The 26,341-nt window shown below is 37.3% G+C and overlaps 1 protein-coding gene across 1 annotated transcript; it reads left to right on the forward strand.

The window, feature by feature from the left end:
- Positions 1-3,810: 3,810 nt before the first annotated feature.
- LOC105048627 (calmodulin-binding transcription activator 3) lies at positions 3,811-25,842 on the forward strand. The gene is given in 15 exon segments (XM_073261326.1): positions 3,811-3,975; positions 4,137-4,272; positions 8,517-8,636; positions 9,937-10,052; positions 10,676-10,764; positions 14,686-14,728; positions 15,662-15,839; positions 15,960-16,085; positions 16,186-16,505; positions 17,727-17,757; positions 17,760-18,112; positions 18,287-18,987; positions 19,077-19,659; positions 24,039-24,362; positions 25,561-25,842. Coding segments are annotated over 14 exon segments (3,132 nt in total). The 5' UTR covers positions 3,811-3,975; positions 4,137-4,232; the 3' UTR covers positions 25,669-25,842.
- Positions 25,843-26,341: the final 499 nt, after the last annotated feature.

Consider the following 26,341-nt stretch of genomic DNA (forward strand, 5'->3'; position numbering starts at 1 on the left):
GCTCTCCATGTATCAGCGAGTGTGCAAACTGTACTCATCTCGTGGGCTGGTTTTAACCAGCAGGGGCATTTTTAGACATCCAATATACCCAGGATACCTGAAGTAGTAGCCCCGGCTTCCACTCAGGTGGCAAGTCATGCAAGAACAACAAGATAACATGGGGATGTGGAATAGCAATGTTGCGCTTAAAACGACCTGCGTTTTTTACGGCCACCACCCGCAAGTTTATAGCTAAATGAAACTCTTTGCCGGCACATAAATAGGGTATCAAGATCACCAGTTCAGCTCTTTGCACATAAGGCGAACCACACAGGATATATCCTTTGATATGCTTTCAAGAAAAAGAAAAAAAAGGGTCTTCACAGGTGGCTGTATGATTGTCGCCCTGGGAAATCTGTGAGATTAAAAGAAGACAGGCATGGTTGCAGCAGAAATGAACGGGACATGTTAACATCTATGGACCCATTCTCAACCTTGAGGGACAATATAAAAAATGAAAGGACAATCGCATCGTGCTCGCTGGCCATAGCTATCCAATAGTGCGCCTACTTGAATAAAATCATGTAGCTGATCTCTTAAAACGAGGATGTATTTGATTTATGATCGAAATCGAAATGAATGAAAATGAAAATTAAATAATCATACTTTCAAATATATTTGAAACTCGAATGCAATTGAATTATAGGGAAGAATAGAAATCGATTTTGAAAAATTGAAATATATCCATTTTCTCTGGAATCAGAATGGGAGTGGAATTTCTTTTCAACCAAGCATATGGAATGAGAGCTATTTATTTTGCTCCCATTTCAAAGTCTAATTTTTTTCAACCAGTCTACCCCCGAAGAAGATAGATAGTAGTGAAGTACCACTTCTGTTTCCATTGTGTTGAATATCTAATTCAACCACTTTCCCACCACATTATTCATGCGTGGAATAATGCAATGGAACCGGCTCTCCACAATAATAATAAAAAAAATAATAGAGTCGTGCACATATTTGAAAGCAAAAAAGGTTTTGCATTGCTAAGCTGCCATGTGCTACAACAAAATTAGCTTGATGACGAAAGTGGTGCGGCACATGGTGGAAATTTGAACAACGTGCAAATTTCCTTATGGCACATGGCCTTGTCGGTAGTTTTTTTTAATTTCAACAAGATTTTAGTACCTAATATTGTCCTATTCCTTGTTTTTTTTTTTGATAATCTTTTTCTTATTTAATATGACGCGCGGCGAAGGTCCAACTTCCACGTGACACACATCTAATTTCATGGTGTTGCTCCTGGCGACCTGAGCGGGGAACAGAGTGGCATTGACCGGCAAAAATCCTTTTTGGATTCCCGAAGAACCTATATCAAAAGGCTAATATCTCATTATACGGGTTTATGTACCGTGGATCCTAGGTCTACAAAGAATGATACAATACTTTCAGAAACAAATCAAGGTTTCGAGGTTGGCACTGGTTATTTTTGTTGCAGGTTATGGCGGGAGGAAAGGAGAGAGAAAATATGATGATAAAACAATTGCTCTCTTCATCCGTTGTCTCTTAATTTTAGATAATATAAACCATGAAAGAAATATCATCCCAAAAATTTAGAATGTATTTGATTTACAACAAAAAATAGAATCAAAATTAAATAAAAATAAAATACTACATTCTCCAACATATTTAGCTTGTAACTCGAATAAAAAAATATAATCAAAATAGAATTCAAATATCAGGAGAAAGTCCAGGTTGAACTTTGGATAATCATGGCATCCTCATTTCTTTTGAAAATTGAAATGGAAATAAAATTTTTTTCAATCAAACAATTAAAATAGAAGTTATTCATTCTTGTTGGTTTCCCGTTTGGCCCTTCAGGACTTTTTCGGCTTCCGATCTTGTGTGCGTCTTTCTGAACTCCCTCGACCGTCCCAGCTTCCATAATGCCATCCGGACTTCTCCGATAATGAGCTCTTCCATTCATCTACCGGGCTACTCCAAACGCTTTCAGCCGATTTTTTACAGTGATCGACTATTCTCCGAATCTCTTCCAGACTTCTTCCCGCCACGGACGACTCTACTCAGAACTTCTATTGCAAGTGGACTTCACCCGAGCTCCTACGTAGCCGGATCCCAGCCAAACTTCTACAGTGGATGGATCACAACGAGCTTCTACAACGGGACAGGCTCCACCAGCTAGGTCACTACTCCGAGTTTCTACAATAAGAAATCTCCATCCGAGCTTCCACGACAACCGATCTTCGACCGAGCTTCTACAATAAGCGGCCTCCTTTCAGCCTCCTATAAGAGACGGACTCCATCCGAACTTCTACGACAAATTGAATCCCGGACTCCTCCAACGTTCGACCTTCCCGAGTGTCCTCAAGACTCCTCCAGCGGACGAACCTCCACAACGCCATCCGAACTCCACTGTCGGACGACCCTCTGCCGGATTCCTCATAAAATCGGACCTCTCCAACGGGCAATTTACAGACGAGCTTCCACATCAGGCAAATTCAGACGGACTCTCCTAGCAACTGGACTCTTACCAGACTTCTCCAACAAAAAGTCTCGTCCGGACTTCTACAGCAGATGACTTCCGCCTGCAGCACCAGCGCCCAAGGCACCCGACAACAGTGGATTCGTCAGCAATCTCGGAGACATCCGAACTTCTCTTAGATTGCAAAAACAGAGAGCCATTCCGCTCCATCAGACGTCCCAGCCGAGCTTCAGCCGTTAAGCCCGAACTCTCTGACAAGTCGCGACAACGGATACCACTCCACTCTCCGTAACAAACTCCACGTAGCTCTGAACGGCCCCCTGACGCCACTACTCTCCATAACAAACTCCGCGTGGCCTTAAACAACCCACTATCAGGGGTTACAGACGTCACTGTCAATCAGTTATGCTCTCCGTCTATAAAAAGGGACCCCAGATATGTTCTTCTCTAAGCTCAAAACTCTATTTCAATACTCTGCTAAAATCCCATTCGAGTGCTCCATTTCTGTTAAGGCAGAGCACTGACTTGAGCGTCGGAGGGTCTTGCCGGAGCACCCCCAACTTCGGTTTAGACTTTCCTTGCAGGTCCCGACGGGGATGCGATCCTCTCGACTCCAGCTTCTCCGGCGTTGGCGGAATTCTGCACCAACAATTCTCATTATATAGTCCAATTTTTTCTAATTAAATATATTTTCAGTATGATTTTTTGATAAAAAAATATATTTTTAATATGTTAGAGATCAACAGATTGGGAGGTACGTTAATATTTGCTGGAATTTTTTTTTGCAACCAGTTGTGGAATGCATGCTTGTACGATGAGCCTTTGCTTCTACTAATTCTAGCTGGAGATTTGGATGCCGCCATTTGCACCAGTTTTGGTTTTAGCCATAGTATTTGCGCTTCTAATGCCTCCCACTATATCTTGTATTCCAAAAACTTTTGCCATATTTTGGCTGCTTTTAGTTGAGCTACAGCTCCACTTACCACCGAAAGATCTCAGAGACACTAATAGGGTCGGTTCCTGAGTTCTGCACACAACCCGCTCCAATTCCACTCCGCTACCCACCCCACTCTTTTGGATGAACGGCAGTGCGCATTGACCATAGCCGCCTTATCCTCACCCGCGGTTACCGTAGCCGATCGGATGGACGTTTGCGGGACGCCGTTGGACGCTCGGGGTCGACCGCTGACCAGTGACCACCAGCAACGCCCCCCGCTAACAAGCGCCGCTCAACTCAACTTAACCCAACTCCGCGTGGATTCCGCATCTTATCCCGCTAAACCCCCGCATTTTCCATTTTGTGCGGCTCCATATCTACCCTCCGGCCTACCATCGAACGAATCTCGTCTTCCCATCGATCGCGTGGCGCCTCTGACGCCTTGTACTCAAACCGACGGCGACGACTGGTCTTTCTCTCGCCTTTTAATGTCCGTCTATTTTCTTCCGTTCTCTCTCCTCCGAATTCCATCTCGACGGCTGCTCTCGGCTTTCCTTCGCCTTTCTAATCTCATCTCATCTCCCCTCCAAATTTAGAAAGAATTCCGATCTTCTCTCTGATCTCGAATTTCCCCGCTCCGCTCCCTTCATGGAAGATTGGTCGATCCCGATTCCATCTCTTTAATTTTGAATTTGACTTGATCCGATCCTGTTTTTGCTCAAGTTTTAGGCTCTGGTTCTTCGAGTTCAGATGCGAGAAGAGCTAGGGTTTTGAGATCGAGTCGTGTGCTTTTGGGGTTAATTGTCGGGTGAAACGATGGCGGATGCTCGGCGGTATGGATTGACCCCTCAGTTGGGTGAGTATTCGCGGAGATTTCTGCTGATTGAGTTGCCTTTACTGGTAGGGAATTTTCGATCTTGATATTGGGATTTCGTCTTGATTTTGATGGATATGGTGGTGGTCTTGGAGTAGTCTCTTGTCCCCTTCTCGCTCGGTTTCTATGTTATTGCTTTTTGATGTAAGGTTTCTATGTTATTGTTATCAGTGTATTATGCAGAAGTTTCTTAGTTGGTCTTTTAATCAATTTAATAATGGTTTTGGAGTGATCTGATGCTCGGTTTCTTCTTATTCTTCTTTTTTTTTTTATCAAGGAATGTAGGTATATCAGCGAACTGATTTACGGTGGAACATCAGTGAAACTAGTAGTATGTGACTTGTTTATATGCTGGTCCATGATTTAATATGTTAAAATTGAATCTTGGATGCTGATATTTTGATGAGAATATTTTACACGCAAGGATATGAAGTGGAGTTGATATTTTGTTTTATATATTATTGGTCTTTTGGAATCACAGTTATAAATCTAAGTCATTGGATGAGATCGTTTTCACATAACTAGCGGCAGAAGTAGGAAAATCATATGGATTGGATTAAGGTACGCTATATTATACGGAATTGGACGGTACGGGGCGTACCATCCCATATCAGTTTCATACCAGTGAGGGTAGCAATTTATAACCCAACCCATCAACCAGCCCCATGAATGGCCCATTTTAAGTAGGTTTGGGTTTGACATAAATGGGTCTAGGTCATAAATGGGTTAACCGATCTGTTTATTAAATGAGTTGGGTTCAAATTTAGACCTTTGATCTGTTTAATAATTGGATTGAATCATAATCTGATCCATTTAAGCTGTTTCAATCTATTTAACCTGTCTAAAATCCACTTAACTTGTTTCTGATTTGTTTAACTGAATCCATTTAATTTGTTTAACCCATTTAACCCGACTTGATTTATTTAATAAATGGATTATATTGGTTGGGTTGGATTATCTTTTTAATAAATAGATCGAGTTCAGATTTGAATTTTAAATCCGTTTAATAAATAGGTTGGGTTTGGGTCGACAAATTTTTAATCCAACCAGCATCCTACATGACCTGAATCGGACTTGACTTGATTCGATTGCCACCCCTAGGTACCGATACATGGTATGGGGGGCATACTGATAATTGGTATGTGGAACAGGCTCAACCAAGTATATCAACATAGTGATTGGGTGGCACCAGTATAAGGCCTATAATGAGACATCGTACCTTGGATTGGATTCTAGGAGCTTATTTAGGTAGCACCGTGTGATGGGTTTTTTTGAGAGGGGCAAAAGTGGACATATGGGTGATGTATAACACTATCTGGTAGAGAATTTCTTTCGAATGGTCCCTTCCTAGACAAAAGTAGTAAGAAGGGAGTTCAAGAAGTCTGTTGAATGGAGGATGTGATATTAACTGAAAACTGACGAAGTAACAGCAATATAGATGCCAAATAGATGAGACAAAATGTTAGTTATGATTGCTTCTACAAATCTATTCAGATATAAATTCAATGAAAAGATTCGTATTCTGATTCAAAATCTGTGCAGAAGTCCTTGCGTCGGTGTCGTAATAATGTAATTGACTAATGTAGTTGAATGTGTTACAGAAATTATGAAATCTTCTTGGTGCAAGTCTGTGAGAGATATCTGAAGTTTCAACTTAGAAGAGTTTATAAGTATGATGCTTGACATGGATGGTGATTTCTTTTTTAAAAAATAATTAGAAGAAGGTCCTGTACAGTATTGATGGTTGAATTCCCGTGAATGTGACAAAAATTCATTAGTGAAAGCTTAAGTGCAATTTGATGAATGATTGTTAGCCAATATGAAAGGATGGGATGCTTGATTAGATCAAGCATGAATTTTGCAATGGAGCAAAGATTTTGATTCTTCTTCATGCCTAAAGTGTTGCTAGGGGTTATATTCTATTGACATTCATTACTAGAGGAGGCCCAAATTCTTTAGTAAGTGAAAGCATGAAAGATTTTCTGTTATCATTTAGAGAATAGTATTTCTGAAGCTACTTCAATAAATTTTGATTAATGATTTGTAAGATATAGTCCTTTGATAGCTATAGAGGATCAAATTAAAAAATCTTTCCATATTTTATTTATAGAACATTATCAATATATGATTGCTTATGGAAACATGTTTATATATTGGATCATGTAATTGTCTCAGAACTATGTTATTTTTCAAAATTTATTATTGGTTTATACCTATTCAGGCTATAAATAACTTGCACTTTGGTGCTCTATCTCCTTTTGTGCATGTTTTGGCATTGTTTTGTTCTTTATATATGTAGTGTTGAAGCTTTGGCTTCCCTCTCAATGACTCTTTTGTCATTCCTTATTTATATCCTTCTTAGGCCCCTTGATAAGGATGATACTGATGTTTCTTTGAAATCACATAACACTCCATGTTTTAAGCAGTACGTAAATTTCATCTTATGGTCATATATTTTCCTTTTATTGACTGTGATATGAGCATTACCAATGCTCTTCCATACATAATTAAAATTAACCATGTTATATTTGGCTTATCAGTTCCTGTAGCATTGGCATATTTATCTCGAGTGAAGAACTGATCAACTAGGAAATTTGCACTCTTGTTTCCTTGAAAATCCAAATGGAGTAATAGCAAATGCTTCTAAGTTCTTATGGCCTAGAAAGCTCGTGGGAGTAAGGTTCACCATCTTGGTACTGGACCCGATATCATTACCATTTTATGACAGTGTTGGTATGTGGTTTGGTACTACAGTATGAGAGTGTCAGTACGGTATGGTTTGCTCCAAACTCGGTGATATGGGGCGGTATGGCAAACACTGCATGGGAGATTTTTTTTTCCTCCTCCAAAGGAATAACATAGTGGAGTTATCTTTCAGAACCCCCTCCCTCCCTCCCTCTCTCTCTCTCTCTCTCTCTCACACACACACACACACACGCATGCATGTTGATAGAGGCACAATTAGGTGACAGAAGTGCCACTAAGTTTATTCTTTGCCTTTAATTTTTAAAGCGTATGTTTGGTCTGTTAATTTTCATCTTATGGTCATATATTTTCCTTTTAATGATTGTGATATGAGCATTACCAATGCTTTTCCATTACATAATTAAAATTAACCATGCTAATATTTTGGCTTATCAGTTCTTGTCGCATTGGCATATTTATCTCAAGTGAAGAACTGATCAACTAGGAAATCTACACTCTTGTTTCCTTGAAAATCCAAATGGAGTAATAGCAATGCTTCTAAGTTCTTATGGCCTAGAAAGCTCATGGGAGGTTTTTCTCCTCCAAAGGAATAACATCGTGGAGTAATCTTTAGGTGTACACATAGAGGCACCACTTAGGTGACAGAAGTGCCACTAAGTTTATTCTTTGCTACTAAACTTTAAAGTGTTTGTTTTGGTCTGTAAATTTTCATCTCATGGTCATATATCCTTTTAAGGACTCTGATATGAGCATTACAGATGCTCTTCCATTACATAATTAAAATTAACCATGTTAATATTTGGCTTATCAGTTCCTGTAGCATTGGCATATTTATCTTGAGTGAAGAACTGATCAACTAGGAATCTTCATTCTTGTTTCCTTGAAATTCCAGATGGAGTAATACAATGCTTCTTAGTTCTTATGGCCTAGAAAGCTTATGGGTGGTTTTTCTCCTCCAAAGGAATAACAGTGGAGTTATCTTTCAGAATCTCTCTCTCCTCTCTCTCTCTCTCTCTCTCTCTCGTGAGTAGAGGCACAATTAGGTGACAAAAGTGCCACTAAGTTTATTCTTTGCCTTCTAATTTTTAAAGTGTATGTTTTGGCCTTTTGTTGTTTCACATACAGAGATAAAAAGCCGGAGCTTATGTTTTGTTTCAGTGAAGCACAAGTTAAGCCAGTAGCTTATCTTTCTTCCTCATTATATATATATGTATATATATTTGTAGGCACACAACCTTGCTTCCAGATCATAGTTTTACTGTGCATTTGTCATGCATGAGCACTTATTGTCTATTGTATGTCCAAAAATTCTGTTCTAGCTTAACATTTTATAATGAATAAAGATACAAAGTTTCCACTGTGGTTGCAAAAAAAAATCTTTTGTTCGGTAGCTAAAAATGTTTTTTTTTTTTGGACTGTGCTATGTCTTTATTAACCATACTTCTTCTGTTCAGGTTTAGGCGTATCACTTAATATCTAATTTTATGGTACTAATCTAGTAACTGACTGTGGATGTGCAGATATTGAGCAGATACTTTTGGAAGCACAACGTCGATGGTTACGCCCCACAGAAATTTGTGAAATTCTTCAGAACTATAGGAAATTTCGTATTGCCCCAGAACCGCCAAATAAACCTCCTAGTATGACCTTTAATTTAAACCTCTCTTTATATAAGTTGTTTCTGTTAGTTTAATCTAAATTCATGCATCTTGTATGTTAAACAACTCACGATGAACTTTATTTATTGATGACTACATCTGTTAGTTTCTTGAGAAATCACTATTTTTCCTGGCTACATGACTGAAATCATAAACGAAGTTTGACATTTGGAGGTTCATTGTTGCTTGCCATGAATATTATAGAACACTGTTTTTTCCCCCCTGAGAGCTCCTCTTCCTCAAAGCTGTACCTTCTCTCAATTCAGGCAACTAAAATGTTTTGCCCTCTATGTACTTATATCCCATTTTTAGGTTCTTTTTTACATATCTGTTGATGCATATGCATGATGTTAAACTTAAATTTATGTACCTGTCTGTTCAAATGCATTAACATGCATCTACATTTCCATATATACATGCAATATATAGTCATATGCATCCAATGCATTTATGCTGGTGATATGCACATGCCTTTAGATTTATACTAATCCATATATGTACTTTATTATTTGACTTCAGAAGTTCTATGATTGTTTTGTACTCAACCTATCCCCCGTACCCCCAACCACACCACCTAAAAATTATTGTTTTCTGTTTCACTGGTAGATATTATTGGATTGAGCACAGTTTATTAATTGGTAAAAGCCTACCTCAATTAGCTGGAATCCTGAGTCAGTACTCATTAGTGCTATTTGTGGTTATCAGCATTTGCATTTGAATCAAATATTTGCTGTTTAGGATTTGATCAAAGTTTAACAATACTTGGCAAATCCTAAGCAGGTTATTGGGTTTTTGATAAACATTCAAACGTCTTATATGTTCACCATGTTATGGTTCTATGGGTGCATTGCATCATCTAGGCTATTTCTGTAATTAATTGGCTGGCATTAGTGGTTTAAGCGGCATGTGTACTAATAATTGTGTGTATTAATGAATTGATATGCATAAAAAGAAAAGCAAATGCTTTATTGCCAAACAAATGTTTTCGGTGTTTAAAAATTTATTTACCACAATCAAATAAAAAGATAGATTCAATATTGGATGTGGTTGATTTTCTTTTCTTTCCCTTGTTTCTCTAGTGGTCTATCGATTGTTACTTGCTGTTAAATTGCTTTAATGCTTCTTCTTCGTGAATCTTGGATTCAATATTAGTATTTGAAGAGTAAATGAACCTGAGAGTGATATTTGAAATGATTATCAACTAAGGAATTATGTATGCATTGCTCTGTTTGATCAAATATCCACCTCGGGCAGATTCTTACTTGGCATGTATTTGCATTAGGTGGTTCACTTTTTCTTTTTGATCGGAAGGTATTGAGATACTTCCGGAAGGATGGCCATAACTGGAGAAAGAAAAAAGATGGAAAGACTGTGAAAGAAGCTCATGAGAGGCTAAAGGTAAGTCTGAATCATGCATTTGTCCATACTTATCTTGAAGAACAAATGAGAGAGCGTGCTTGTGGTAATTCTTGAATAACTGCTTAAGAGCATGGAAGGGGAGATTTCTTAAATATAAAACAAGGGGATATGTTTGTATTCTGTGTTGTTATATTTTTCATAAACATATCTAGTTGAGTGCTTGGGAGATCTAGTGTGGCCATTGATGTTTAAACATTGTCCATGGTCCTTTAGAAGTTCAGTTCATATTTCATGGATTCATGCATTTGCCATGCATATGCACATGAGAGTATGCATGTATGTGCACATGATTCATGCACATATTGTTTAGGGTGAGTAGTAGCACTAGTAGTTTGATATTCTATTCTTGTGCTTTAACTTTTATGTTTTTAATTATCTAATTATCTTTTTATTTTTTTGAAAAAAGCTATTCTGGTGTAAATATATCATTTTTCAAAGATTTATTTGCCATAAATTTCTTTTAATAAATTATGCAAGAATGGCTTAAGCTTCAAGCCTCTGTGATGGAATATATGCTTTTTTCTCTAAGATTATTTTCTTGACGTTTTAGAACAAGTGTCATGAGATGGATGCAATAAACCTGATGTAGTCTACATTTTCAGGCTGGAAGTGTTGATGTTCTACATTGCTACTATGCTCACGGGGAAGAAAATGAAAATTTCCAAAGACGGAGTTATTGGATGTTGGAAGAGTATGAATGCAATTTTTTTTGGTGTTTATAAGACTTAAGGAGTTTATAATCGCTTTACACCTTTTACAGGATTGCTTGTATCCCCTGTTGTTGTATTTAATCATACAAAATTGATTTTCAATTTTCATCTTGTTGCCCATTTTGACTATAATTTTGTTTGTCATATGATTGTTACGACATCAATTGCTTAGATTTCTGTATGACATGATGAATAGATCAGCTTATTATGTATCCCTATTGTAAATTTAGGTCTTTTATATTTTTATTTGAGAAACTGGAGTCACTGGATGATATGTTTTCTTTTGCTTTATTTTATTAGTTCCTTTCTCAGAAACTGGTTGATTACATGTTGAAGTTAAATATGAGAGAACAAGTTGATGCAGGCTCTGATGGACTAGTTTCATAATTGAGGGAAAGTGAGCAAAGAACTATTACTTTATGGTGGCTATGAAGTCATTCTTGAATAAGATGTGTGTTTTTGTAAGGGCTTTGGGCATAAGAGGCAAATGCAAAGTAAAACATCCACATAAGTGTAGTCTTGAAGGTAAAAAGCTTACATCAGTCTCTTACTAGAATATATACAATCCTAGGAAGCATGGATACCGGTATGCGGTACGAGTATTTTGTGGTATGGGTATGCTGATACGGTAAAAATTGAAAAAACCACGATACGGATACAGCTAGATATTTTATATTTTTATTAATATTTGAATATATATAATATTTTAATATTAATAAAAATATATGAAAAAAATTGAATTATATATATAATATTCGAATATTAATAAAATTAAGTTCTTAAATCTCAACTAAATTTATAAGCATCATCATAAAAAATAAACAAATACTTGCAATTAACGAAAAGAAATAAACTAGCAGTCTAAATGAGTAGAAGAAATCAGAATAGTAAGTCTTGATAATCAAATGATAATAGTTTCAGCTGCTTCATTATCTGCATCATTAGCAAAAAGCTTCTTCTCCACATCTGGTTCATCAATTGACAAACTTGCAATCTCGAAAACTCTAGCATCGTCAAATGAATCAAATTGATCTCCATCAATGTCTCACATTTTTGTCTCTCTCTTTTGATAATCTTCACTCTTTTTAGACAAAAGATGAAGATTTGTATGTACATATACTAAATCTTCAGCTCTTTTTGGATTGATCTTATTCCTCCTCATTGAGTGAATAAATGAATAAGTGCTCCAATTTCGTTCACAGCATGATGAAGAACAAGGTTGGTTAAGAAGTTTCAAAGCAAGATATTGAAGTAAAGGAAGTGTAGCACCATGCACTATCCACCAACCAACTGCTCTAAAAGTCATGTATTTTGCCGCACCGGAAACGTTCCTACACCAGAAACGATCTGATGCTGGTACAGGCCTGAAACAGGCGTACCAGTGCTTCATAGATACAATCATATTGGACCAGCATCTAGGAATGTATGAAAATATAAATTAAGTCACTGTTTCTAGGATGAGGCGATTTGGTGTACATACCTCACCGGTGTACCTAGCGAATAAAATCTCAAGGACAAGGCAATACATCATAGATTCAATGTTTCAAGGCTCAAGCTAACTCTATCTGTTTAACACTTGGTGCCTGTATGAAGAGAGGATTAATGACTAGAATTGAGTTTCAAGGCAATTTTCAAGGTAAGGCCAACAGAAGTAAGATCATGTATAAAGACAACGAGAGCAACAGTCAACTATATCCAAGTGATTTTGAAGTTGGGCAGAATGACAACCTAGACTTTGATCATGAGGTGTTATGAAAGGATAATACTGAAGATGATATTTTGACTAGTTAAGTGAAATCAATCACGAGCAGGAAATACATGAGTGAGAATGCAAACTAATTAAAATCTACTGAGGAATGACTGATCACATCCAAAAATGTGTGATCTGGGCTGAAATTATAGTCTCCAAGGATTTTGGAGGAAGATGAATTAGTCTTGAAGTGTAGGAGATGTCTAATTAATGAGAAATATTAGTTTTGAAGATGTTTTTACGATGTGAAACAATAAGAATACACGATTAATTTATCCATCCAGGAAAGTCTATGGGAAGAATGATCCCTACATGGCAAGGAACCACCCAAAGGCTTGTTGGTGGGTGCAGATCTCGCAAAAATGGGGTGAGGTTGCTAGAAACTTTATAGCAAGATGATGATGACTCAAGGGACCAAGCAATCTATGAATATTATGAATTCAACATACAGTGAAAGGATCCTGCTGTGGTGTTATAATGAATAGTTGGAAGATGGTCCATCAATCTGCAAAGATGAACGGCCACTTTGCACATTCAGAAACAGAAAGAAATCATGTTTTTAGTTGATTACTAGAAAAGCAGTTGTTGTATTATTTTCTTTGGCAATCTAGAGGGAAGGGTTCTAGGGAAATGAAGTAAGATTTTGTTGCGTGATCGGAGAGGGTCTGCAGTTGATCTGAAATCAGGAACCTGTTTTTGGACCATGTGTGAGAAGGAGACAAAAATTCAGAAGGTAAAATTTATAATAAACAATTGATACAGTTGTGGTTGTGGGGTTGGTTTTGTGGTTTGAATTTTCTTTATTGGATACGAGGGTTTAAGAAGATCTGAGACAGATTTAAGGGCACTCTAATCGTCCATAATTATAGCTTTACATCTGTTATATATATGAGAAATTACAGCAGCAGAGAAATCAGAACACTCAAAAAGATCAAGAGAAAGGAGTTGAGAAAGGGTTTAAGAGGGTGGAAAGAATGGGGTGAAGGGAAAGGCTGAACGTGGCCTTCTGTATTCTTTATTTCCAAGAAAAATCAATGTATATTGCAATGTCTTTCTGCCTGTTGAAGGCCTTTTAAAAAACCCTTAGCATTGACACCCCTCTTACATCATTATTTGAGTCCTTGGACTCCTAAAAAATGGACAATTTCAACAAAGATGCTAAACGTGACAGACTCATGAGCCACAAGTTTGAGCTTTTATTAGAATCTACAATAACTTCAATTGTAGCATGAACAGTTCATAAACAATACCACTTATTCAAGCCCTCCCTTTTTCTTATTTCTGAAACATTCCTGGACTCTTATCCATTTTAAATGCAGGCTCAGAAGAGCAGCTTTATTGCACCAAATTGCATTGATTTAGCCTCTTTTTCATTCCAGAATTGAGTACAAAGCTCCGAAGTGGACTGAAGAGACTCTTTTCGTAAATCTTTCACTGAGCTCTTTGTTGGTCCAAATTGGCAACCATCCTTGAACTCCACTTTGTGTGGTCTTATGCATTAAGCTATGGTCTGTTGAGCTTCACTTTACTCAATCTTGAACTGCTTGTACTCCTTGCAGTTACTGCACCAGTCCTTAGGCATTAGTTGCCTCTCCTCCAGGGAATTGCATTACTTGGTTATTAAGAGTCTTGGAACAGTTTCTTTTGCCTTTGTCTCATGCATAGTGCATTTTGTAGGAACAATATTTGAAAGCATGTGATACATCAATACTAGTGACATCCTAGCCTTTACCAATGATATGTTCCTTAATTATGAAACTCAACTCTAGGTTGAGAAGGTTTCACATAATGATTGAACAGATATCTGTGGTAACTTATCTGGTCTATATCAAGTCTCCCACTAACTATATCATTCTACTATTCTAGGTTGATGCAATTGGAGAAAACCTAGAAAGCAACAAATTTTGCATTCCTTAGAAGGCAGCCAAAAGTGCAGGCCGTGATCATTTTTATTATTTCATTAATGCATGTTATTAGTTAGCTCTCCACTAATTTACCTTTGTGTTTCTTTTATATTATTTTCTTGTAATATGCAAATATACACACAAAATTTTTTGGGTGACATCAAGTGCACATGGTCACCTATTTATTCAGAGTGTTATGCTATTTCTTTGACAACATTAACCATTTATTGATCTATCTTGTGTTGCAGAGACTACATGCATATTGTTCTTGTACACTATCTTGAAGTCAAGGTTATAGCTCAGTTCCCTCTCCTTCAGTTATCGCATGTGATCATGTTCAGTTTCAATATCCTATAACAAGTTGTCTTTTACATTTATCTTCTTTGACAGCCTTTGGAAACTAATTTGAGTTCCATTTTCTTGTTCTTAGAGTGTGTTTGTTTCCTAATAACGGAGCACGAACTTGACGTCAGTTCGAAATGGGCACTTCTTACTGTTTGTTTCCCTGTAACTTAGCCCAAACCTGGAACTCAAGTTCCCAGTTCACCCAAAAAGGCCAAACTTGATTCGGAGGAATGGGAGCTCCTAGTCAAGTTCTGAGTGAATAAGCATTCATTTAAGCTACTATAATGCTGTCTCACTCACCCACTTTTGATAAACAAACCATTTAAGCAACATCTGACTGATAATTACTAGTAATAATTTAACGATAATTTCAGTGTTTAGAAGTTGCACTTGCACTTACTTCCCACAAAACAAACAGCAGAAAATACATTAGATGTCTCTGGATTCTTGATGCCAACGTCTTCCTTTTTAACATCTGAAGGGGAGAAAAAAAGATTGAACTCTCAATCTTGATGGCTTTTGTAATCAAGTAGTTATCATAGCACATTGCTTGGCTTTCAGCACAGATAAATTCTGAAATCTATTAGGATTTGTAGCAGGTTGAATGTCAATGGAACCATGAAAAGCTATTATAAAACTTCACAACACCATCCAATTTTGTATAAAGCATTGGTTATTTATATTTGTTAACTTTCATTTGAAATGAAAGCTATTTCCAACCTAAAGTTGGATATGTTTTAAATGTTAGTGCCTGTATTGGCATGGTGATTATTGGTTTATCAGGAACCATCCTGCTATCTTTCTCTTTGTTTCTTTGTGATAAGGACTAGCGTTGATTCATTTACAGATCATGCTATAATGCAGAATTTTGCTCCACAGGGTAACAAACCAAGTTTCGGTCGTACTAGAGATGTCCAAGAAACTGCTCAAGTTGTCAATATGGATAGTCCTGTCTGTTCTAATTCTTTCACAAATCACAGCCAGCTGCCTTCACAAACTACGGATGCTGAAAGCCCAAATAGTGCACACACTTCAGAATATGAAGATGCGGAATCTGGTATGACTGATTCCATCTTGAATCTGTCGCGCATCATCTTACATTGTATACTGCTTCACTGATTCGTATTTCAATCATGCATCCTTTCTTTCAGTGTATCTAAAGCGAAATTCGATGCAGCAGATAACTATCAAGCAAGTTCCAGATACAACTCTTTCCTTGAGATGCAGCAGTATGGGGATGGACCTGTGATGGATGTACGTCTGCGGAACCCCCATTTTCCAATTGCTTCCATCAATAACCAATGTGAGAATGACAGTAATCATTGCTTCTGTTCATTTTGAGACTTAAACTATAGTTGGCAAACCAACTGAATGTTTTGGTTTGGGATTTTTTTTTCTTTCAGGTGATATTCAGGGAACACAGGCTGCGGAACCTAAATCAGATTTTAATTCAGTTGCTCAAGAGGATTTCATGAGAGTTTTTGATGGAACAGGCCTTGGATTAACTTTTAGTGGGCCCAGAACCCAGTATGATCTGACATCATGGGATGAAGTCCTGGAACATTGTACAACAGGGTTCCAAACCCCACCTTTCCACCCAGGACAGGCTGCGGCAGTGGAGGATAATCCTAGACTTGAGACTTCAACCGGGGAACTATATACAGATGAACTTGGGGTTAAGCAAGTGGATGTTACCACTACTCTAGACAAATCATTGTGGCAGGTACTTGGTTATCTCCATCTGATAAGGTCAAATTTCCAGTTTGCTATAATCTGGCTTAAGAATGAATGAGGATGTCAATATGAATTGGTAGAGGTCTACAAGCCACCGCAGAACTTTAAAAATTAACTAATAGGAATTGTTTGGCTTAATGTATGAAAAGACAGAAATGGAATCTGTCGTGAAAATTGTACTCAGTGATGCACCCTCATCAGGCTAGCATCTAATAACGATTCATATGGCTTTCTAGCCATCATTAGTTAGTGTTAAGTTGATGGATTTATTCTGTGGACATTCTGATGGAATTTCATTATGTGTACTCATCTTTTAAGTTGCATTGGTGAGAAGGTATCTAGTGCAATTTGTTCGCAAAATTATAATGCCACTCCATGCCTCATAGCTTTTGACTACTTTGTTAGCTGACATTGGTGGCTGGCCTACTTCTAGTGTCGCTAATTGACCCGTCTATATGGCGACTTGAATGAGATACTGACTGAATCAATCCTTAGTTCTATGCTGTTTAGGTCATTATTCCCAGGTTTGGCATGGTTATCATTCTGTATGTTGGAACCTGTAGTAGTCAGACCACATTTGCAACAATTGATTGGGTTGACTGCATAACCATGTTTCTTCTCTGGTGATGTGTCACTTTCTGTTAGTACAGTATTAGCACACCTCTGGATCTATAGAATTACCTTTATGTCATCTGTTCTTTGGTTGCTTGCGCTACCTCTTATTTCTTTTGTTTTCTCATTTATGCATCATCTCATCTCATCTTCTGGACTTGAGCATATCCCCCTTGATTCCATTCATTACATAATATTATGATTGCTTCTTTGTTTCCCCAAGAACACCCCAGAATAGGTTAATAAGTGTAAATCCAGGTTTTGGTGCGAGGCATTGTGTCCCATGTTAAATTTGGGCTACAATGCCAACTTTGCACCCCGACTGTTCCTCAACAGTGGTTTACAGCTATTTGCCTTTTTCTTGTGGAGATCTCTTGGGTTTGAGGATTGAGGATTGATGTTAAAGAAGGTTTATGGGGGCCTATTATTTTGCATGTACTTAACTGAACATTCTCAATGCACTGTATGATTTGTGGCCTCATGGAATGGTCATTATTGCTCGGCAATAATCTTTGTGCGAGTTTTAAGCAATTAGGAGTGTAGGCAACGGCTGTGAGCTTAACAGTTATCTGATATGCAAAAATATTTTCGGTTGCAGCTTACCACTGCTGACATTGGTTTACTTGGTACATCAATGCTGTTCTGGAAAATGGCATGTCTATAGAGGAAAATGTCAATGCCCCATTCCTTATAAAACAGGCATCCTTAGATTTCTCTAATATGGAAAGGGAAGGCCTAAAGAAATATGACAGTTTTTCAAGATGGGTGAGCAAAGAACTTGGAGAGGTGGATGACTCACATCCAATATCCAATTCTGGGGTTTACTGGGACACTGTTCAAAGTGAAAGTGTTATTGAAGATTCTGGCATGTCTAATCATGCGCGCTTAGATGCGTATATAATGAGCCCCTCACTTTCCCAAGACCAGCTTTTCAGTATAATTGATTTCACTCCTAATTGGGCATACACTGGCATGGAGACTAAGGTATGTCTTTTTCAAATTTTTATTTACTTAATTTCTTCCTGATTGATCTAATAGATTGTGAAATTTTAAATGATCCTCTGCAGAATATGGATGTTGTGAAAGTAAAATAGCATTGACATAGTTATAGACTTGTAGTTACATTCTTCTAATTATTTTGTCCTGTAAATTTGGCAGATTTTAATTACTGGAACATTCTTGAAGAATAAAGAAGATGTGGAAAAATGTCAATGGTCATGCATGTTTGGGGAAATTGAAGTTCCAGCTGAGCTTTTAGCAGATGGAACTCTTCGTTGCCATGCTCCATTACACAAATCTGGAAGGGTTCCTTTTTACATCACCTGCTCCAATAGGTTGGCTTGTAGTGAAGTGCGGGAATTTGAATTCCGGGTTGATGATGCTCAAGATATGGAGACTTTGGATTCTCATGGTTACGATACAAATGAAATGCATCTTCATGTACGTCTGGAAAAGCTACTTAATTTGGGACCAGTTGATCAACAAAAAGTGGTAGCTAATAGTGTCAAGGAGCATCTTCATTTAAGCAATAAAATTAGTTCGCTGATGATGGAATTCGACGATGAGTGGTCCAATCTGCTTAAGCTAACTCACGAGGAAGGGTTTTCTCCTGACAATGCTAAGGACCAGTTGCTTGAAAAATTAATGAAAGAGAAACTGCATTCCTGGCTTCTTCACAAAGTAGCTGAAGATGGTAAAGGCCCCAATGTCTTAGATAATGAAGGACAGGGTGTGCTTCATTTAGCAGCTGCTCTTGGTTATGATTGGGCTATAAAACCAACAATTACTTCAGGTGTAAATATTAACTTCAGAGATGTTCATGGATGGACTGCCCTTCACTGGGCAGCATATTGTGGCAGGTAACCCTTGAAATGTCATTGTTCATTGTTACTTTTTCTGTATGGTCTGTATAGATATTTAATACTGTTTGATCTTCTTTTATTATCAGAGAGCGCACAGTTGTTGCCCTAATTGCCCTGGGTGCAGCTCCTGGAGTTTTAACAGATCCTACTCCTGAGTTCCCAACTGGAAGAACACCTGCAGATCTAGCGTCTGCAAATGGGCATAAGGGGATTGCTGGCTTCCTGGCAGAGTCTTCTTTGACTAACCATCTTTCAACTCTCACTTTAAAGGAGTCAGAAGGCAGTGATATAGCAGAACTATCTGGTATTACAGATGTTGAAGATGTTGTAGAAAAGAGTGCCATTAAGGTTGCTGATGGGGACTTGCAGGCTGGACTTTCACTGAAGGACTCATTGACTGCTGTCCGCAATGCTTCTCTAGCTGCAGCTCGAATCTATCAAGTTTTTAGAGTCCATTCATTCCACAGAAAAAAGCTTATTGAGTATGGAGATGACAAATGTGGAACATCAGATGAGCGTGCTCTTTCACTCATATATCTCAAGACGGCCAAGCCAGGACAACATGATATGCCCCAGCACGCTGCTGCAATTCGTATACAAAACAAGTTTAGAGGGTGGAAAGGAAGAAAGGAGTTTTTGATTATTCGGCAGCGTATTGTTAAGATCCAGGTGTGTTGTCATGGAACCACCTACTCAGTTTGCTTATAAAACTCTGCATTTGCGGATTTTTGGTTTGTCTTCTGTGCTCCAAGTAGAGCTGTCAAAGACAGGCCGGCTGGCCCGTTTAACTGATGGGTTGGAAAAATTCCAACCCGATCCGACCCGACCCGTCATGGGCCGCGGTTAAATGGGCCAACCTGCTAAAATTCAAAAAAAAAAAAAAAAACCTGTAAACAGTAATATAAACTGAATTTTATATTCAATTTGAGCTCAAATCAACCTTTCACATCTCAATTCTTAGAGTCATAAAATGAAATTGTCAAACTTAAACTAAATACTTAATACAACCCAAACTTAAAAGACTTTAAGTTTCAATTTTCAAATTAATTTAGAGGTAAATCAAAGTCCCAAAAAATTATCCTCCATATCATTATTGTGGTCCTCATCATTCAATTTTTCATCTTTTTTCTCTTCTTCATCAATTATCTCTTCAATAACATTAGAACCCTTTTTTAAAATATATATATATATATATATATATATATATATATATATATATAAAGAGACGGATCAGCCCGTCCCGACCCGTCCCAACCCATCGATCCAAACGGGACGGGTCATTTGATCCGCTTTTAAACGGGTTGTTAAAATATAAACCCAACCTGCTCCATTTATATGGCGGGGCGGGTCAACCCGACAGGCCCAACCCAAATTGACAGTTTTAGCTCCAAGGTCCCCTTTCTTGCTTCTTGTACAGCTACTTTTGTGTGTTACCAAAAAATGATTTTTCCCGGAAAGCCTTTTCATCTTCTGCTAAAGTTATCAAGGTAGTGAAATACATCTAAGAATGTTCATTGCTATCATATTCTGGAATAAGTATATGAGTTGGTTTTTTATACATTTTGAAAACACGAGATGCTCATAAACTTATCAACGGAAGATTGTGTGCGTCTTCTTTTGGTTAGAAATCTGTTCTTAATTAGAAATTTTATGTATCACGTGGTGATATGCTTGGAATAAGATTAGTGACTGCAGCAATAGTTCTAACTTCTAATTATAACCAAGTCTATTCTCCTACCTTGCAAAATCTCATTTCCAATTATTTGATCGTCTCCTTTATGATTACCATTGAATCTCAAATAATACTAGTTTTGGGGCATCATATATCTCTCAAGTTCTAGTGTTGATTATTAGTGCCTGCCAAGGCTTCAATCTTCTGTTTTTCAGAGACCTGGATGTACACAGTCCTCAGCTAGTCAACTCGAATGTAAAAATGACTGTGGTCAACAGTTCATTTAAATGACAGAAACACTCTAGACAGCCTCATTTGCAATCAACTACTCCTCTCATTTAGAAAAATCAAAATAAATGGTAGGTATATATTTGTTTTATTTTTTTAGTTTTACCTTTGTTTTTCGAGGCGAACGGTTTTCCAAATATGGGAGACATGTTGAATCACTGGTATGAAGTCCTGCATATTCTTATGATTTTTTAATATGAAAATATTATGGGAAACCATTAGTTTTTAAAACATGGGTTGAAGCAAATAATGCACCTTAGTTATATTATGAATCCAACACCTGGATTCCTATGTAATAACTTAGCATATAGTTAACCTACATTATCAAGACCTTTGACAGAGTTGACACCGATTATTCTTGTCCAGGTAAAGGTATCCTTTTTAGCATCACCTTACTCAAAAAGAGAGTGAAAACCACCTTATGATACATCGGAGTTGAATTCATTTTCTTCCAATTCTCTTTTCGTCTTCCAGTATATTAATATTCCTGACATAATTGCATTGGACACCTATTAAAGTTCTGACAAAGTGCAAGCTAGACCTGTCAACAGGTCGGGTTCGGATCGGAACCTGAATAGCTAGATCCGGACCCGATCTTAGTTACTGGTACCGGATTTGGACCCGAATACCCGACGGGTCTAGCCTTGAAGTAGCAGATCTGGACCCTAATGGGTCCCGATATCCGGATTCGGTTTCGGGATCCGAAACTCATATTTAAAGTCTCAAAAAAAAAAATCTAAAAATTATACAATAACTTAGGAAAACACCTAAAAATTATACAATCATATGATCATACAAATAAAAATATAAAAGTTATTCAAATTCAACAAGTAAAACTCCAATTAAAGCATCCAAAAGCATAACAACATACAATTATAATATATATATATATATATATATATATATATTATTCGGGTCCCGGTATCGGGTCTGGGTATTAAATATCTATACCCTATCCATTTACATGATGGTTTATCGGATCCAGATCTGCGTCCGGGTAAACAGGTCCAATACTAATACCAGACCCAAATCCGTCGGGTAAATACCCACGGGTCTCGGGTCTGGACCCGGTCCATTGACGGCTCTAGTGCAAGCCCTCGTATATGTGATGCTCTAGTTACTAGCATTGACAAATGGCATTGAGGATTTTAATCTTGCTTTGCATCCATATTAAACAAAGACAATTTTTTGATATTGTTAGTCTGCTTTAGGAAAAGCAAGCTCTGTGTTTACATAATTTTGTGTGATTCTGTAACAAATTACTTCTACCGGGATGATTATGACTTATGTTTCTTTACTTCCCAGAACATCTTTGTGCCCAAAATCTTCTTGCTTGTTCCTAAATTTTTGTTTTATACTTGGTACTACGTTGAAGCTAAATTTGCCGATATTTCTCCCGTCAATTAACATGTTATCAAGATAAAGCAATTGGTAAATCAGGATACATTTGCAGGTGTCTGTAGAAGCTCAATCATGCTTGCCTTTGTTATACCCATGTCGAATTGTGTTGCCAGTACGATTAAATAGAACTTGACATCATGTCTTGCTCCTGTGGTCAATGGAGGGTGAAAGGGGTTGTACTTTACTGTCATTGCAAGAACCTCATTCTGCCATATATCTATTTGAACCTTTTTGATGATCCACTGCCACCGTCTTTTCTGCACTTATGTTATTGGACAAGACTGCATGCAGTTCCGGCAAGATTTGATCTCCACCATAGACATTGTAGTCTTTGCGATTGTTAACATCCTTTAACTATTTCTATTCATTGGTTGATTGCATTCGCCAGTCTCTTGTAATTCAGTAAATCTCATCTTTCTATGTTGTCAATCATGTGGCGCATTTGCTGACTTGAATTTAGGCTCTTTAGAGCTTCAGGATTCTAACTGATTGGAAGTTCCTAATCCCACCATGTGTATTTATGCCTTTACTATGAAGAATTTTATTCTGACTCTTTCATGCAACAATGTGCATTCATGACTAAAATATCAACTGATTGTCTTAAGTGATTAAACGTCAAAAAGTTTTGGACACCCAAACTTCATCCTATCACCTGTCTATATAACTCAGGAAAGATGTACTGCCTTTGTTTGGCTGTTTGGTCCATGCAAACAAGATTTGTTGGCCCGAATCATTTAGCGGGTGGTATGGGTCATGCCTTGTATGCATTTTGCATTTAATTAGAACATGACCTTTGGACAAAGATGGCTATTTGAGCTCAAAATCCTTTACATTCTCCAGTTATGACTGAGGGCATCACTCTTGTGGAATTTTTAATTCATAAGTTCTGCTGAACTTTGTTGCCAGCATCCTAGTCTTTTGGACAGCTAGAACCATTCACGGAAATGAACTTGCATTGGTTATGTTTTTTTCATATTTTTGGTAGTCTTAGCATGAAATGTGCTCAAAGGGTCTTTTTTTAAGCAATCATTCAAATATTAGCTTTACAGATTGTCTATAAACATGTTTAGTTGTTATTTTATTAATTATATAACAATATCATTGTTTAAAATATGTTCCTTTTATTGGAGCTGTTCATAGCATAATATTCAGAATATGCCATGCTTTCAGTAGTCTTCAGAACAAGATATGCCATCTCACCCACCCTCTTTACTGTGTTGGTATGTCTGGTAGGAGAGCCGGCTCGATGTACCGAGTGTTGGTATGGCCCCCATATCGTATACTGACTTAATATTGATATGATATGGTACACCCCATACCATTCGGTATGGTACACACCGTACCATCCGGTTTGGTATGGTATGGCGTACCTTGCTTCAAAATGCTTGAAGTATCAGAGGCTATAAATAATTAAGCAGCTGTTTTATTCCTTTATGTTGTAATTTTTCTTTTCTACTAATCATGATTTATTATTTTTCCTTTTTTTTTTCTTGGTAATGCTTGCAACTCAATGAAAATTTCTGTTATTGTCTGTCACAGGGTACCCAATACATGGTACTGTTTTTACAACTCTGATCTATCCCATTTTCTGATTCATTATCATGCACAGTATATACTTCTTTATCAACATCTATTTAAATTTTCCTCAAGGATAGTATTCATCTCAGGCTCTTACTTTGCTGACTAGGCCCATGTACGAGGACATCAAGTTAGGAAACATCACAAAAAAATTATCTGGACAGTTTCAATTGTGGAGAAAGCTATATTGCGGTGGAGGCGGAAAGGGAGTGGATTACGTGGTTTCCGGTCTGAAGGTCTACTGGAGGGTCGTAGCACACAAAACCAAGCAGTGAAAGAGGATGATTATGACTTCTTGCAAGAAGGCAGAAAACAGACTGAGGCCAGGCTACAAAAAGCACTTGCAAGGGTGAAATCTATGGTTCAGTATCCAGAAGCAAGAGATCAGTACCGAAGGCTTGTAAATGTTGTCACTGAGCTCCAGGAGTCCAAGGTAGCATTTTGTTCTCTCATTTCCTGAGCTATTTATCTCCATAAGTGTTAACTTTGAATCGTTCATGTAATAGCCAGCCCAGTAAGTTTTTTAATAATTGGGGCGTAATTGTAAATTGAACTGAAGTAAGTATTGGCTTGGTTTGTGTGCAATATGGGCTTCCCATTGGGCCTGTTGGTTGCATGCAATCAGGAAGCTTGTAGATAAAGCTACATGTGGCTGTAATTCTAGTTTTGTTAACATGTCAGATTCTTAACTGTGTTGGTGCATTTGCAATAAATTGAACAACATTGTTTATCTATATGTAGCTAAAGAGATGTAATTATGCATTGTCACATACTACTAATTTATATTAATATTGTAATAATTTTGTTATTGTGACAATCTAAATTTTCAGAAAAACATATTAATTGATACAATAATAGTTCGTCAAAGTATTAGATCAAAAGAATAGTATATGACTGTACTAATATAGCATAAATTATGTGTTGCATTATGTTGTAATAATTCAATCAAATTAATACTATTATTAATATTATTATCATTGTTATAATAATATTATAGTGCAGTTCATACGTGGTATTTAGTATATGTCAAGGTATAAAATTACAATAGCATAATATATTATGATAAATATGATTAAAGTTGTATATAACCATGCTATTATAATACATTTATTATTGCTGGATCATGTGTATGCTATACCTTATATAGTGTTGTCAGTACTAATGGCATGATAGTAAATATATTATATATCAACATGTTACTATATCTTATATATGCAGCACCATTTGCAGCATAATTTATAGTATTTATATATTACATAAAGAATTTTTATATTTTATAATACATCAATTCTACATTCACCATTCTGCTTTCTGCTGATGGATGTTATGAAGACCATTTTTCTTGTCTTTTGCATAAAGAGCCATCCAACCTGCTTGTCTTGCAACTACATTTCACAAAGTCCAGTAGCTGTTTAATCACAGTGTATGCAGTACATTTTTTTTTTGGGGGGGGAGAAATACAATGGGAATGCCACTGTACAGGTTCTAACCTAGAACCTCTCCACCGGACCTATTTTCTTAGTGAGACTTTATTCCATACAAATTGGTCTTTTAGGTTACTTCTCCTGTCTACTATTTGTGGTTCACCTTATGAGTAGTTCCCTTCACATTTCTCACTACCGTTTGTACAGGCCATGCAAGATAGAATTTTGAATGAGTCGTCGGAGGCTGCTGATGGTGATTTCATGATTGAACTAGAAGAGCTCTGGCAGGATGACACCCCCATGCCCACAGCTTGATAAGGTTAAGTTTGCTTTCATATACTGAAGGATTGCATCTGTGTACCATCCAACTGCTGCTGTAAATTATCAAATGTGGATTTTGGACCTCTTGGTAAACATACAGCTGTATATACTTCACTCATTATATGTAACTTAGGAATGGAGTTATAGATATCAATGTTTTGCATTAAATTCTCTTCTCCTCAGGTCTTTGCAATAATCATTTATCATTCTGACTATATTATTGGCTGAAAAGGGACCATGATCACCAAATTCCATGAATTGAAGATGGGGGAACAGCATATGGACTCCAGAAGTTAATCTGAGAACTGTTGAGATTACTTGGAGTCCGAATCAACTTTTTAACAATGTATCCTCAAGAGAAGGCTTGGAAAACTTTTCTGTTCTGATGTTAATCACAGATACGGCGGTATATACCATCGAATTCTCCAGACCCCCATGGATAGAGTGTCAGGGTTGAAGCATTTTCTGAGATAAATGTTTCCATCTATGTTCTGCAATTGATAGCCAAGTAAAATTGATAATAACCACCGAAAAGACATTAAAATTCAAAATAGCCCTACTAGAGCGACGTGCGTAGAAAATCTTGCAAAGTTGGTTGTGGGATTTAATGAGTTAGTTGGGCGACATTCATTCACTCGAATTAGAATTTTGGCTTTGCCAATACTAG

This window comes from Elaeis guineensis, chromosome 7 (genome assembly GCF_000442705.2).
Source record: "Elaeis guineensis isolate ETL-2024a chromosome 7, EG11, whole genome shotgun sequence".
Taxonomy (NCBI): domain Eukaryota; kingdom Viridiplantae; phylum Streptophyta; class Magnoliopsida; order Arecales; family Arecaceae; genus Elaeis; species Elaeis guineensis.